A 15,860-nucleotide genomic window follows, 5' to 3' on the forward strand; every position below is an offset into this window, starting at 1 on the left:
CAGATGTTGGGAATTTAAAGCTCAGGTGGTAGGTGGAGTATACGGCTCTCAAGGCATTGAGCGTGGGCCGGCCTATCAGCATATTGTAGGGGGAGTCCGCTTTGACCACCGCAAAACTGACAGGCACAGTTCGGCAGCGTGGATGACGCCCGATTGTTACCATCAGGATCAACATGCCCTCCGGGTGGACGACGTGTCCCCCGAATCCCACGAGGGGAGTTCTGACAGGAGTGAGTTGCTCCCTGGTCAGTTTCAAACTTTCGAAAGTTCGGTAGTACAAGACGTCTACCGAGCTTCCGGGGTCAACATAGACCTTTTTGACTACGTAGTTGTTGGTGAGGACTTCAATCACAAGAGCTTCGTGATTGCTGGAGGCCGCAGGAACGGGGTCAGCGGGACCATAGGTGATGACCTCGGACAGCCGGGAGCTCGGCTCGGCCACCTCCATCTTGGCCTGGCGGTAGGTCCGCTTCCGGGAGTTCTGGCTGTCTCCTCCCGTTGGTCCTCCCGCGATGGTGTTGATCACCCCAGCGATGTTGGGGCCGTAGCCCGGTGATCCATCGCGCGGAGGCTGCTTGTCCTCCCTACGGTCTTCAGGACCTTGGCAATGCATGTTCGTGTCCCGCCGGTCATCTCGGCGGGGGCCCCGGTTCTCCCGGTGGGAGACGCTTCGGTTGAAGCCTCCATCCTTGCGGACGAATTGCTTCAGGTATCCTTGCCGGATCAAATTCTCGATCTCTCGCTTCAGATCGTTACAGTCTTCAGTCTCGTGCCCAACATCCTGATGATAGGCGCAATAGAGGTTTGAATTCCTCTTATCTCTCCTCCCCGGAATTTCGGGAGGGTTGCGGCCGAGGTGATTCTGCCTCATCACAGCCAGGACATGGGTCCGGCTCGAATTGAGGGGTGTCAGCTCGGCGTCCGAGGTGGACGACCTGCCTTTTACTATTCGATCGAAGACACTCCGGCGGTCTCGGAGTTGGTTTGAAGTGCCACTTGGGCCTTGTTCACCTCGGCCTGTGTCTTTCCTCCTCCGGGGATCTAGCCCCGTACGAGACGCTTGGGTTTCTCGCTTCATGCGATTTACATCTTCACTTCGGATTCCCTGGTCCACTCTTTCCCAGAGCTCCCGAAGTGTATGGGGTACTGCCGATGGATTTCGGTGACGACTCCAAGGGGCACTCCCTCTGGCACGGACGAGGTGGACCCCGTAGCCGCGGTGGCCGAGCTGCTTTGGCCAGCCGTGGTGGGAGTGCTTTTAGCCGCCGAGGTCTTGGCAGCTTGTCCTTGTGACTTCTTCTTCGGCGGAGGTGCCGATGGATTTCGGTGTTGAAGATCCCTGCCACTAACCCGTTAGTGAAGGCAGCAATAGTTACCTGCTCGTTCTGGTCAGGTATCTGTACATTCTCTTTGTTGAACCTTTGGGCGTACGAGCGAAGTGACTCGCCCTGACCCTGTTGCAGGTTCAAGAGGTAAGCTGAAGTCTTTGTTATGGGTCGAGACGACACAAAGCGGTGGATGAACCGGTCTATCAGCTCATCCAGGGAGGAAATGCTCCCCGGCTCTAAACTCCAGAACCACTTTCGGGCAGTCCCATGTAAGAAGATGGGGAAAGCCCGACAAATCACGGCGTCAGGGACGCAGTAGAGTCGGAATGCGGAGATGAAGGCGCGGAGGTGATTCTCGGGGTCACCTCGGCCGTCATAAGTGTGCAAGTTTTGAAGCTTAAAGTTTGGGGGCACCATCTCCCCGTTGATGTCATCAGTGAAGGGCGGAGCCCTCATGTAGTCAGAAGCTAGGCCTCCAGAGCGCCGAGGTGGGTCTTCAGCTCGTTTCCCTAGCAGTCCCCGGGAGAACGCCCTGGAGATGGAGGCTATTTTCGAGGTCGCCTTGGAGGAGGGGCGCCTAGAGCCACTCCGAGAGGGACGCCCCTCGTCGGAGTCCTCTCCTAAGGGCACTTCAGGAGACTTCGTCGGCCTTCTCTTGGAAGACTCGGCCTTTTCTTTCCCCTGCCTTTTGAGGTACCTTCTTAGCTCCTCAAAAATGTTAGGGTTGTCCGACACAAATTCGGCCATCTTGGCGATGGCGTCCTCATTGTTGGGCTGGGTCCTTTGGGACCCTGGCTCTTCAGAGATGTGATCTTGCTGGGCTCCCGAGGTCTGCCCAGCCCCAGTTGAGGGAACTCTTCCGCTTCTGGAGCGCGTGGATCTCATTTTAACAGCTCTCGTTCCCACAGACGGCGCCAATTGAAGAGGTGATTTTTGGTGGGTAAATGGACCGACCTAAATCAGGCCTCTCTGAGATGAGGTGGTATACCTTTGCTTGTCCGAAGTGGATGGCGGGGCTTCTCCCCTGGTATCACTCCGACGATTAAGTTAGTATGAGAACGAGAAAGATAATGGTATATGAGAATGAACAGTGTGTTTACTTGTTGGGAGTGTGTGGGGTATTTATAGAGTGAGAGCGGAGGGCAGGACGGAGGTCTTATGTCGGTGGGACCCATGCCCTGCCATTACGGCTCTGCTCACTGTCTGGTGGCCTGACTCTGACACTGTAGCCGCCTGGACAGGGTGACGAGGAGTCCTTCGCAGTAGCCATTAAGTGCGACAGTGCTTTTCAGATAAAGCACTGATCCTGGGTGATGTCAGGTGTCCTGACCTCATCCGCGTGCAGCTGAGGTGGAGGTGCCGAGGTCACCTATACGGTAGACTAGGGATCCGGCCGCGCTTTAGGGGATATGCCCGAGACACGGATGAGCTCTGATGAGGGCCGAGGTGAGTTCACCTCGGACACACGGGGTTGCCGAGGTGAGCACCCTCAATCTTCTTCCCAGCACTTTAACAAGCTTTTGAAGGAGATAACTCTGCATAATTCATCCCGATGATGAGGAGGCAAAGGTGGAAATTCTTTAATTTTGTTACAAAGTTTCGAGGAAACTGGGGTTTATTATAATTGTTTACACTGGAATAAATACAGTAGGGGTGGCGGGATCGACGATCCCGGAGTTGGGCTGGAAAAGGACGAACTCCAGAGGGACCTGCTTGGGGTTGGCCTTGTAGGCGAAGTAGGGGTAGGCATTGATGAGGAAAGGGGAGCCGGTCTTGAGATGGAAGTTGAGGATGGCAGTCAAGCAGGGGGTGAGGTCCGGGTGGAACCTGCAGGCGAAGGGGAGGTAGGAGGTCTGGAGGACGGCGAGGGAGTGGGCAGTGGTGATGGAGACCTTGTCCTGGAGGTTGAGGGAGCAGAGGACGGAGTAGACGCTCTGCATAGCCCGGAGTAGACGCTCTGATGTGATAGAGGAGAGGGAGGTGTCGTTGAAGGTGAAGACCATATAGAAATAAGATGAAAGTCAAAGGGAAATATGAAAAATATGGAAGTCCCTAAAATACCCCTTCTGGGTTCCTAGATCTGGAAGCCGATGGAAATTATGAGGTGGCGCCGCCGCTAAGTTCCTTGATTGGAATCAAAATATAAGTTTAGGGATTAAATTGGCTATAAATAATGTATAGGGACTAAATTGACGGAAAAAAAAAGTTTAGGGACTAAATTGACGATTTTCCCTTAACCATGAAGGCATGAAACTTTTACATGACATAAAAAGGAAGAAAGAGACATGAAATGTTTCAATTATGCGCATACACTATGATATAGAGGTAGATAAAAGTTTTAACTTCCTATTTCACATGTAGCGGCAACTGGCAAGGAAAAATATCAATCCATTTCACAAATAGGTCATAGAGATTCCGGGTTCTAATCCCTCTTTCCCATTCCTACTTCTTAAATTCCATATTTTCCTTAATTAAAAAAAAAGAAAAATATCGATCCATTTTCTCTATCTCTACCAAAAGAAGGTAACATTTGCGTTTTGCAAGGTTGTTATATCAATAGCAGTCTTATTTATTTATTACCCTCCCACCCTTTTTTTCATACGTTTCCATCCCTCAACTACCAGACATGCGATTCAAATCTTGAACATTGCTTCAAAACATTGTTATATCTATAGCAGTCATTCACTCATCTGTAATATGCATCAAGCATTCCACAGAAAATGCTCAAACTACATACAAGTCAAGAACATTGCTCCTGCTCTAACAGCATGCAAGCTACCTATTGCAAACTCCAAGGAATGTAATGCAACAAAGCGCAATGGACTATCTTTTAACAGCAGCGAGTTTCTTATACAGGTCCTCAATTCCCCCCTACAAACAAAAATAAATGAGGAAAAAAAAAAACAATAGCATCATTGCAGGTTTTTTTCCCACTTCCAAGAATGTTGAGTGGTTGGTTTAGGAAGAAACACATGGAAGCAAGCAAAACAAGGAGGAGCGGAGTTAGGTTACCTTGTAGTGCTTAAGTAACTGATCTCTTTTCTTCTTCAAAGTTGGAGTCACCAAATCTTTTTGCAGCTCAAAAGGTTGGGGTTCCAGAATGATTCCTTTGATATGCTCAAAGCCTCTCAGCTGAAATTGTATAAGATCAGAAGTTGAAAAAGATGCTATACTTCATTTATGTTCAACAAACAATATCATATAACCATCAGATACTAGATAGTCATCTAGGATGAGGCAATGAGAGATATCCTACAACGTTTTGAGTTTTCCAAAGTAAACTGAGAAGGATGATGTTTACAGTCAAATTGAAGTAGAGAAGAAATTGAGTAATAAAATTAAACACGTTGGTTATTGATCAGAAAGGCATCCTCTTTCAAACCAAAACAGATTATTTATCCGCTTTCAGATGCTTAACAAGTGTTGAAGTTGTTTGACATTAAATTCATTCTCTAAGACACTAGACTAACACCAGTAGATAGTTCTAGGCTAAAATTCCAGGAATATAAAACCAAAATATGGGGGTGCGGGAATTGTTTAACTTTTCAAGGTTTGCAGAAAATGAAAAATGACCTTGTTTCTCTGTGCTGTGGACTTAAGCTCCTGAAGGATATAGTCTTGCAGCTGGTTAAGGGAACATAATCCAGAAAAGGAATCTCGATAGCCAATTTCCCGTGCCCATTTTACCGTGTTCTCCTCATTTGGTACAACAACAGCAATCAGCATTGACTTGAAGCTATCCCCATAGACCCAGATCTAACAGGGAATTATCAAACACAGGCTCAACATGGTGGCTGGGCAGATATAATACGAATATAATCTGATTATATGAACCAGAAATTTGATCCTTACATCTTCAATTGTTGGCGAAACACAATAAACTTTTTCCAGATATTCAACTGCTACATATTCTCCCTTTGATAGCTTAATTAGATTTTTCTTTCTATCGATAATTCTTATAACACCATTTTCTGACATCTCCCCTATGTCACCTGATTGCATCAGAGGATGAAATGAATAAGAAAACATACAGTTCAACAACTTTCTAGTAGGAAAAAAAAAAAAAATCACCTGTGTGGAACCACCCATCTTTTATAGTTTCTCTTGTTAATTCTGGGTTCTTGTGGTATCCCGCAAAAACCATCTTCCCTCTGACACAAATCTCACCACGAGGACGATCTCCAAATGGATAGTAGCCCATTTCTGGAACTTCCTCCAGACGCACTTCATTATATACGAATGCAGAACCAACTGTTCCGATCAAGCACATTTCGTCAGGAAAGCCAACAGCGGCCAATCCACTGGTCTCTGTTAACCCTGGATAAACAAAATTGCGCTCACTCTGACTGGGATATATAAACATTTAGATACAAAAGTGAATTCACTGCATGATCCTGGAAAATTTAAAACAATTTCATGCCATGAGCTAAATATATCCATTGGCAAGTTTCAAGGATATATATCAGAAATGAACAAAAGTCATCGGGAAGAGTACATGCACATTTTAGTTACATCAAATTCTGGCAGCTAGACAAAGTTTGGTTCTCCAATATCATGTAAAATATCTACCCTGCAAATTAATTATATTTGCAACAACTTGAACCACGCCTTCCCAGTGAATTTCATAATGGATTGCCAATCTCCAACAATAAATGTGTCAGGGTTGTCAAGTAGCACACCCTAAACTTCTATCTGTGGCAACTCAATATCTAAAAAATATTTTCTTGTTTGACCCAATTGGTCGTTCAATCTTCATTCTCGGACTGAAACTCTGCAATTAAACATTTGTACTTCAAGAGTAATGCCGGCACTATCTAGACTGAGATTGGGGAATCATGGGCTGCTATTTTGAGGATGAATCTAGAACTATTTATTTACTCGTTCGAGGATAAACCAGTAAGCCAAAGAAACCAAAGATGATTGAATCAGTTTGAAAAGTTAAAAAAGCAGTTGAATCAAGCCCTACTCATCAGCTGGAAAGAATTTTACCTTCATAAAATATATAGTGTTGATAGTTGTTACTTTAAGTTAACACTGTATTAGTACTATGGAAGAGATGCTCCCTATTAATCATAAGTTGAATACCATAGCCTTGCAAAACAAAAGCACACGAGGTAACCCGCAAGAATTCTTCCACCTCACTGCTTAGAGGTGCACCACCAGAAATTATTAGGCGAACCCTGCCACCTAACCTGGCCTTGACCTAATTACCAAAAAGAAGAAAGATAAGTCAATTGATCACATTGTTTTTGCTTGACCATGAAAAGAAGTTGCCTTTATGATTGGAAGCCATTTTGAAGATACTTAATAGCACAGTAAATCAACAAATTTTGCCCAACAATCATATTAAGGATCAAGCAGATATGTCCTAAATCAGTACCATGGGATAAAAGGCTTAAGATACTTAAGATACAACTTTTTAGTGTCTGCCTTATGCAGAATCTAGTAAAACGTGGAAGCGATAGATCTTTTTGTAACATTCTAATTTCCCTTTTTTCTATTATTTATACAATCAGCTAGATTAATGCTAACTATACTATTCAAAATACATGACATTCAGGATTCTTTCACTGAAAAAAAAAACATAAAAAATTGGAAGTCATGAATAAAAGTACATGTACTACCTTCCTAAAAGCCAGAAGATCTGCTATTGGAGATGCATCTTTCTGTTTGTAGCCTAGTTTCATCCACTTAAGCTTGCTGAGACGAGGCAGAAAATCAATTTGCATGCAGCGTAAAAAATGTTACAGGGAGAAGTATGAACAAAACAACCACTTAATGAAGAACAAGGAACGACAACTAATGAAAATATTTACTAGTTGTAAAGCATGCCAAAAATTTTCCTCCTCACTGGATTGAGTTCTTCAAGTGCTTTTAGAACCCCTGCAGGAGAGGCCACAGCATTTGCTAGTTAAAAATGTTCGAGAAAATATGCATAGATGATCAATGACTAGCAAAATTTCCTTACCTTCACGCACCCTTTCAAAAACTCGAGGTACTCCTGCGAGAAAAGTTGGCTTCAACTCCATTAAATCATCCTGTAGCTCACTGATATCCTTGATGATGCACAAGCAGTAGCATTAGCTATTCGTCAATCATCCTTAGACTACATAAGTTTGAGAGCTACACCATAGTATTTGCTTATGAAAAAGCTTGTATTGATTAGACGTGAAATGAACTTAATAACATCATAATCTTCAAAATATGGAATCGACACAAAACCAAAGGATTGCCATTTTTTGTTAATTAAATGCTTGTGTTTCAGCACCTTCGTATACCTTTTCTTTACATTTTCTAGTCAAACCATATCATTTACTTGAGCAAGAAAATTAAAAGTAAAAGCAGATGATGGCAGTATGCTGTGCTATAGATTGAAGTCTTACCCCATGAAAGTAACCAACAGCAGCACCCTTGTGGAAAAAGTATTCCTCAATCATACGGTCAAGGATGTGAGCAAGAGGGAGGAAAGATATGTACACATCATTCACTGTCATCTGGTCACATATTTTCACTTGAAGTAATTAATACAGGCTCAGAAAAGAGGAAGATACGAATCAATAATAAATGGAAAAAAGATTTAGACACAAATATTCATATATCTGGATCATGCACAACCTGGAAGAGCAAACAGGTAGATTTTGCAAAGCAAAACATCCAGGCAATTTGAAAGTGAAATCATACAGTGTTCAAGAAGTAGAAGATTTCATATAATAAGCATGAATACGTGTATGATCTGCTAAACAGATGCTACATACCTTATCTTCAAATTGTTCCATGAAAATATCAATTCCTCTGATGCATGTTGAAATGTTTTCGTGAGTCAATATAACACCTTTTGGACTTCCACTGGTTCCACTAGTGTACATTATTGTACAGATATTAAATGGCTGTGGTGGCAAGAGCTCTGAGGGGTTCTCTTTTCCCTAATAAAACAGGGTAACAATTCAATTAGGAGGTGGAACTACGTATATCAACACTACTCATACATGCATGGCAACTGAAGAACAGATCCAGAGTGCATAAAGTACCTTGAAAACCTAAGAGGACATATCTAAGTTTTAAAGACCGGGAAAAATTATTGCAATGGGAACTGAAACATGAGTGACTCAAGACCACCCTGCCATAATAACGGCTTGAAACACTGGGAAACTGAAACATGAGTTACTCAAAGACAGCAACAAAAACAGCTTCACTTCTACAAATTTACACTTGAACCATTTGAACACATTCAAAATGCTCAGAAGAATATCATTCCAATAATGCACTATATTCATAACTAATCCCCTACTATATAGCGACATAACAAGAACTTTAAGCACAGAAGGGCCAAAAGGCCATGTGTTGCTTTAACTGCTTAAGTGAAATAATTTAGGCAAAGTATGTATTATCAAAGTGTGTTTGTTATACAAGCTTAAGATTCTAAATCATGTGAGGAAACGATGTGGTAAACAAAAAGTCCTACCTGAATATCTTAAGGTCACCTACTTGACCAATTGGAGAAAGTATGACAAAGTACGAGGGGAGCTCAGACAAAGTACGAGGGGAGCTCAAAAGTATGGTTAAGTCCCTCCTTAAAAGCCTAATAATGTTGATAACCAGATGTCAACAAACAGAACACTTTGGAGATTTTCCTTGAAAATTCAATACAATCTGAAACAAACTTGACAAATTATGCTGATGTATAATTAAACGAATAATGCTAACAGCTTAGAATAAAGGATGCAGCTAGTGTATGTGGTTGGTGCACAGAACATTTTGCAGATGCAGGCCAGAAGAAAGAGTGAGAAGAAAATATGACATTTGCTTTCTGAAGTAATGGCCTAGGAAGCTTACATTGATGATAGAAAGAAAAATGCGTAAAAGAGTAAGAGACATACCATATGAAGAAAATCGTTCCAAGAATATGATTTCACTCCAATGGAGGCTGCTCTGTTCTTCTCTTCCTCTGTCAATGAAGTGAAGCAAATTATCACTGCAACAAGGAATGAAGCAAATATAAGTATCGTGCGACAAGAAGGATTGAAGCATGACTTGAGAAAATGCATTCCAATTGCACAGCAAGAATTTAAAGGCAGACTCGCACTTCAGTTGTCGAGCATGTTTGCAATCAGAACTCAAAAGCTGCAAGGGTAAAACAGAAACATTTGATCTGTTTTTATTAGTTAATTAAAATAAGTTAAATTTATGACAGAAATTAAAAAAAGGTCAAGTTTTATAAGCTTTTTACTTCTTTCACTTTCTTATCCTGTATGAAAACAAAATCAATCTCTGCATGATCTATTATAAAATCAACAGCTCCTGGTCCTGCCGCCCAAACAGAGAAGTCAAAAGAACACGTTAGCAGTTACGAGCTCAAATATCTAAAAAATTGACAAACTATACATGCTTCTCAACTCAGTTATATTGCCTTGCATGATATAGGATGAAAAAGGAAAAGAAATAGCTAGTAGAATGCCACGCGAATTTAACTGAAAATTCTACTAACACCAAGAAATCATATTCATGCATGCTCATTCTCTTTCGTGTCTCTCAGCTTGTCTGACAAACCAGGAGCAATTGTTATTGAACTTTGAAAGTACGGAGAGAACTCCTCAAAGTCCATTTTCTGAAGCCTTCTTTAGTATATAGGTTAAAGAGATGGATTTTAGTGGCAACACATACACTGTAACTTTACAAACATATAAATAATCTTTCAAATGGTTACTTTGTATCATTTGGGATTTTGAAAATTCACAACAATATCTACAAATCAGGGTACAAATACCTACAGGGATAAGGAGATAAAATTTTGATAGATCTGAGAGAACTAGTGGTTAAGAATAAGAATAGTGCGCAACTTTCAAAGTCACATAGCCTGTAACATTTCTATATCGCAAGTTGCGAGAGAGAAAGGAAGAACACAGAAGCATTAATTAAGCCAAGCAGATGAGCTGAAGCTTTAAATGGAAGCATGAAGATTAACTTCACCAAGCGTATCGTAGAGAGGTACACAAATTAAACTCTGGGAACCGCAGGCCTGCATAGCATATTCAAAGTTATTCAAACTGTTCGGGGATGCGACAGATTGTATTCATAGAATGGAAGAGCTGCATAAACTCAAGACAAAGTATACTAATAAAACAAATGGAAAGTCACATTCATCACGGAGATAGATTATTCAAACAAACCTCCATTGCAACAATCCACTGCGGACAATTTGATCCGTAGATTCCTATCCGGGCGCCCTATAAATAGCATAATCCAACCAAAGTTTATGTTTTCAGGCAAATGTCTACACCTAATATTTCTATTTGAGCAACTGAACATTGATATATATCTTGTAGATTCTGTAGTAGTATGCAAACAGAAGAAGAAAAAATTAATTCAAATGCTCCAGTAAAGCATTGGTGCTTTCTTACAGGTTGAATTCCGCATGCTCGTAGCGCTGAACCAGCGCAGATAGTTTCTTGGTAAACTTCTTCATATGTTTTCCAGACATAAGGGCCCCACTACAAACAAAAAAAAAGGAAAAAAAAAAAGTCCAGATGAAAGAAGTTGTTTTAAGATATAAAATCTGCAACTTTTATGCTAAAAGAATGTTAATTGGAAAGTAAAAGTTTTAATTTTTATTAAAATGGTTTCAGATATAAACCACATTGAATTAAATAGAGTTTATATAATGCATGAAGGGCAAAAGTGCAAAAATAATATCTAAGAGCCTGTTTGATAATCCAATTCAGCAGTTACATCTAATAGATTTAGATTTTAGCATCTTCATTTGTGTTTAAAAACAAAAAATTGAATATCTGAATTAATTAAGAGACACTAAATTTTCTAAACAAAATTTGCTCTAAAAAAATAAGTGATAAGATATTCACTTATCAACTAATATAATATACACTCAAATATATCAATTTAATACTTAACAATTCAGTAACTTAACGAATTTTGATTTTAGAATTTAATTTTATCAAGCGCACCCTTAGAGTACTGCATGTTATTAAAACAGGAAATTAATCTTCTATCGACAAATTAATAACAAAAAGAACTATGAAAGTCAATCAATCAAAGATAAATTTAAAGAGAAAAAGCACAAAATCAAGTTGAGTGGGGCAAGAGAGTTAAACAAAATCTTGCAGGGGCTAAAATAAAAAGTTAAAATAAAACTCTATAAAACGTTATAGGCAAAAGTATAATTTCTCAAAAGTTAGGAGAAGGGAGCTGACCGCCCCTGCTGGTCAGTCCTCCCTCTGCCACCGTGCGACTAGCATGCACTCAAGAAGAAGAAGAAAACTGAAAATAGAAGGCAGGTAGTAGATGATCAATGAAGACCTGGTGATTGAGAAATTCACGCCATCCTAGCATCCTATTTCTTCGATATTTTTCAACTGAGGCCCTGTCAAACACCAATATCCATCCCAGACATTAAAAAAAAGTATTGTGAGTATAGATAGTACTTGCGGAATGAGTTTAACTGATAAAGAATGACCAGCCATACCATAAGAGAAGCATGACTGATGACACTAATGCTGGTGCTAGACATTGATTCATGAGTAGTAATTTTTTTTTTCACCTGAATATTTCCCAAGCTGTGGATAAATTAGGATCAGTAGGCGGAAAGTCATGCCGGGCTATTAGATTTCGATATACGGGGCCAACCGAGGGCTGGCCGTCCCGGCCTTCCCTCCCTTCTTCCACCTTAACTGCAAACATCTTCATGGCTGTAGTGTAATCTGCAGAATGCCAGAAACAAGTCAATGCACGAATTTCTTTGGCCCGGATCCACAAGCTTATTTGACTAGTTCCACGATGGTACTGATGTCCAGCAAAAAAGTGGCGTGTGCATGTAGTATTTAGATGCCTACGCCACTAGGCTAGTACGAATTAGCTCAGCCAGTAAGGTTTTTTTTTTTTTTTTTTTTTTTTTTTTTGTCAATTGTCAACCTTACTCCTACTCCTACTCTATCTAGGGAGAGGCTCAACTGAGCCTATGGGGACCGATGGGGACAGAACCACCACCGGATCAGACGGGTGCACAACACACCCATCTGGATTTGAAGCAGAGCCACAAGAGTGGCATTTTGGTGGGAGGCAAGGGACCAAAGCCTTACCAGAGCCACAAGGTTTGAACACTCAGCCAGTAAGGTTGGATTACTTCTTTTTACGAAAGATAAAAGTTACGTGTTTGATTGTTGTTGATACATCAAGATTGTGTTTATATGTCAATCCGTATGTCTCTTGTAACCTATAATCAAGCGCTTGTCCTAACCTAACCTACTGTGATGATCGGAGTTAAAATCATTCAAATTTGTTATTAATAAAAGATTTTTTTTAAAAAAAAATTAAAGAAGATGCAACTAGCATTCAGAGCTTGTGATTTCGATGGCCGCGCTAAGATGAAAAATGCTACGTAAGTGGCCAAAACTTTTTTATATTCCACAGTTTTGTGGCCATGTAGTGTTTTCGCCCTTCTTGTCTTTGTCAAAAGTTTGGTTATGTAAACGGACTATTCTGTTTCAACTCGTGGCAAATGCCAAGCAGTTGATTTGCGTGCTATTAAAATTGGACAAAGGAAGCGCGGCTGAAATTTTTGGTGTAATTATTTGGTTGTTGTAGTCACAAATTTTATTTGTGTATGTACGCTAATTCACTGTATGAATATAATCGCGTCTATAATTGTACATCAAATTATAGATAAAATACAACAAATCAAATCGAATCGTATCTAACACAACTACACTCAACCATACCTAAGTCAAATAAATGCTCTAATTTGGTTGAAAATTGTGACAGGAGGACCGAAAGCTCAGTTTGTCAGTTTTAAATTCAGCTGGTGGGATTTTTGTTTCAGATTTGTACATTCAAGTCCTACCTGCCAAATCTTGCCAACTTCCCTTTTATTTTTGTTATTTATTTTTTGGTTTTACAAACGGCAATTCCGACCATGTTATTGTAGTGGAAAAGAGAACCCAACTCGGTAAAATAAGGAATTAAACAAAAAAAAAAAAAACCATTTAAACTCAAAAGTGTGCACTAATATAAGTATAACCTCTGAATTTTGTTAACTGCAATATCGCCAACTTACCTTATTTTTTCCCCCTTTTCATCTGGTGACTGGTGACACATTGTCACAGTAATAACTAATAAGATGTCATAATCAAAAGAACTAGAATGAACAAATTATATGCCGTAATCAACAGAAAGATCAAGGTAATTTGGGAGTATTTTAAATCTTTTGCGCAAGTAAATTTCGGAAAAATGAAAATTTCCATATGGGGAATTTCCACCAAACCAAAATTCAACTAAAAAAAGTGAGCAAGAAGATAAAGAGTGGCTGATACGATAGTGATGATGCAGGCGTAGTTTCTGCTGAACTTGTACTAGAATTGAAACAGACACAACACGCGTAATTTGTCGAGGGAGTTGGTAACTGAGAATGGAGGCTAAATAAGGAAAAATAATCTTATGCATGAAAATGGGAGAAATGAAATTTTGATCTCTAATGTTTAGCATGTGTGTAATTTTACTTCCTAAAGTTTTGAGAAAAATAAATTTGGTCCCCAATATTTGGTATATGGTGCAACTTAACTCCTTAAAGTTTCGACAAAAATAAATTTGCTCCTTAATGTTTCTAATTCGAGCAAATTTAGTACAATTAACGGATTCTCTCAATTACTTATGGAACCAATCACATGCAAGCATATTTGTTAAATTATATGCAAAAATTAATTGAGTTTTAGAGTTTTTTGCTTGGGAGTAACGAGGATAGAGAGTTAAAATAAGTTCTAAATCATTGAACTAGGTGCTCGGATTGATTTCAATTTTCTAGTTTAATAATTTATTTTACTGATTAATTAGTTAGTACGTGAACTCTATGGCCCTGTTTGGCACTTGAGTTTTTTGCCAAGTTTGTCTGCTACAAGTTTTTTAAAAACTTTAACTATAGTAATCTCAAAAAACTTCTCAAAATTTTTAAACTATACATTTTAAAATATTCAAAAATTTACACATTTCAAAAATTTTTTAAAAAACTTCTACTATAAGTTACAGTAAAGTTTTAGACAAACACCCAAAAAACTCATTTGTCAAACGAGACCATATTAGTCCTCAATCTTGTTATTTAAAGTTAGTCGCTACTTTGCCACTTTATTTTCAAGTTCAATTTAACAGACACGTGCCTGCAGGTGACTAAATTTTATCAACAATTAGACAAAATTCTTCAAATATCCTAAATCTGCTTTAAATTAGATATAGTGGTGGCTAGATCTGTTCTTGCCAAAACTTCAAGCACTAAAACTGCACAAGTGCTAAATATTAGGGACTAAATTTTCTTTAGTTAAAACTCTAAAAACTAAAATCTCACGTGTTAAACATTAGGAACAAAACTGCAATTTTCTCTATGAAAATGAAGGATATCCTGATTCGGCTCCCTTACTTTTTTTTTTTTCCCACATTTAGCTCTAGTTTCTTGTACAACAGCGCCAGCTCAATTGTCATTGGTAAATTGTACCATGCAATGTAAACACTAGCATACCCTATGTTGATAATAAAGTACTATCGCTATAATTTGGTGTGCATTTGAGTTAGTTAGTTAGTTAGTGTGCTATAGTTAGTTATTTAACCTCTGCAATCCGTTCCTATTTAATTGACTTGAATAACCGAACCCCTTAAATTAAGAAAATTAGTTAATTTATATAATTTAATAAAAATTTTACCTGACTTTCCAAAACTACCTTTTATCTTTCATATTTTTAACTACTTTTATGTTTAATACTACAAACACTGCATTTGATTTCTTATAATCCCGACTCAAGAGAGTTGAGAATATAAATAAGTGTAAATTTGGAAAAAAGTTCATAAATGCTTTCTTGATATAATAAAAGGACAGATAAAAGGGAACAATGGGTTGGAGTCATTTAAATAGGAAGGGAGGGAGTAATAAATTTAGACACTAACACAATAAATTTTTAGCACAAATTTTAGTATGAAAAATTTGCTGTGTTATTTACATGTTCTTATGTTGGTGTTTACATTTATTGTTTTAGTGTCCGCCTTTGTTCTGGTAGTATTTACACTGTATTATATAATTGCCGCTGACAACTATAGAGAATCTTGATCCGAAAGGCATTCTCTTGTGATGGATCCAATGGTTGATGGACGGAAGAACTCGGGATCGTTATATTGGGATCATGGTCTCTACAATTTCCAATGGCAACTTCAAGGTACAGTGTAGTCGCTATTACAATAAATATAGACACTAAAATAACACATCTAAATACTAACATAACAACAAGTAAACACAAAACAAATTTTTTTTTCTTACAGAAATTTGTGCCTTAAAATTTGTTGTGTTTTTTATATGTCTTGTGCCTTAAAATTTGTTGTGTTTTTTTACTGTTTTTACAACAGCATAAAGGTAATAAATAACAACTTCCACTGTTGTTAAGGGGCATATATACAATCACTGTTATCATCATAACATTGAACAACATCATCTTATTCATTTTTTTCCTACTTCCATTCAGCTTTTTTTAATTTACATGCTACAATTTT

The 15,860-nt window shown here is 39.2% G+C and overlaps 1 protein-coding gene across 3 annotated transcripts; it reads right to left on the minus strand.

Annotated features, from left to right (window-relative positions):
- Positions 1–3,960: 3,960 nt before the first annotated feature.
- Positions 3,961–12,119, minus strand: LOC113729156 (long chain acyl-CoA synthetase 1-like). 3 transcript variants are annotated; one of them, XM_027253480.2, is made up of 19 exons: positions 11,881–12,119; positions 11,640–11,703; positions 10,727–10,816; positions 10,496–10,552; positions 10,296–10,344; positions 9,556–9,632; positions 9,410–9,449; positions 9,206–9,300; positions 8,084–8,251; positions 7,712–7,822; positions 7,297–7,384; positions 7,145–7,211; positions 6,953–7,028; positions 6,414–6,531; positions 5,400–5,645; positions 5,181–5,320; positions 4,902–5,084; positions 4,341–4,460; positions 3,961–4,199 (listed from the first exon to the last, which is right to left on the minus strand). In XM_027253480.2, the coding sequence occupies exons 1-19, from the start codon at positions 12,024–12,026 to the stop codon at positions 4,152–4,154; spliced, it is 1,983 nt and encodes a 660-aa protein (XP_027109281.1). In that variant the 5' UTR covers positions 12,027–12,119; the 3' UTR covers positions 3,961–4,151. The 3 variants fall into 3 exon arrangements, with proteins under 3 accessions (XP_027109281.1, XP_071935241.1, XP_071935242.1); XM_072079140.1 differs by lacking the exons at positions 9,410–9,449; positions 9,556–9,632; XM_072079141.1 differs by lacking the exons at positions 9,410–9,449; positions 9,556–9,632 and having other exon boundaries at positions 11,806–11,943.
- Positions 12,120–15,860: the final 3,741 nt, after the last annotated feature.

Source organism: Coffea arabica, chromosome 2e, assembly GCF_036785885.1.
Source record: "Coffea arabica cultivar ET-39 chromosome 2e, Coffea Arabica ET-39 HiFi, whole genome shotgun sequence".
Classification (NCBI taxonomy): Eukaryota; Viridiplantae; Streptophyta; class Magnoliopsida; order Gentianales; family Rubiaceae; genus Coffea; species Coffea arabica.

Coding starts and splice junctions, on each gene's coding strand:
- LOC113729156 (XM_027253480.2), bottom strand. CDS start 12,026: ATGAAGATGTTTGCAGTTAAGGTGGAAGAAGGGAGGGAAGGCCGGGAC. Junction 10,817..11,639: donor GTGAATTTCTCAATCACCAG/GTCTTCATTGAT, acceptor TTTTGTTTGTAG/TGGGGCCCTTATGTCTGGAA. Junction 4,461..4,901: donor CCACAGCACAGAGAAACAAG/GTCATTTTTCAT, acceptor ATACAATTTCAG/CTGAGAGGCTTTGAGCATAT.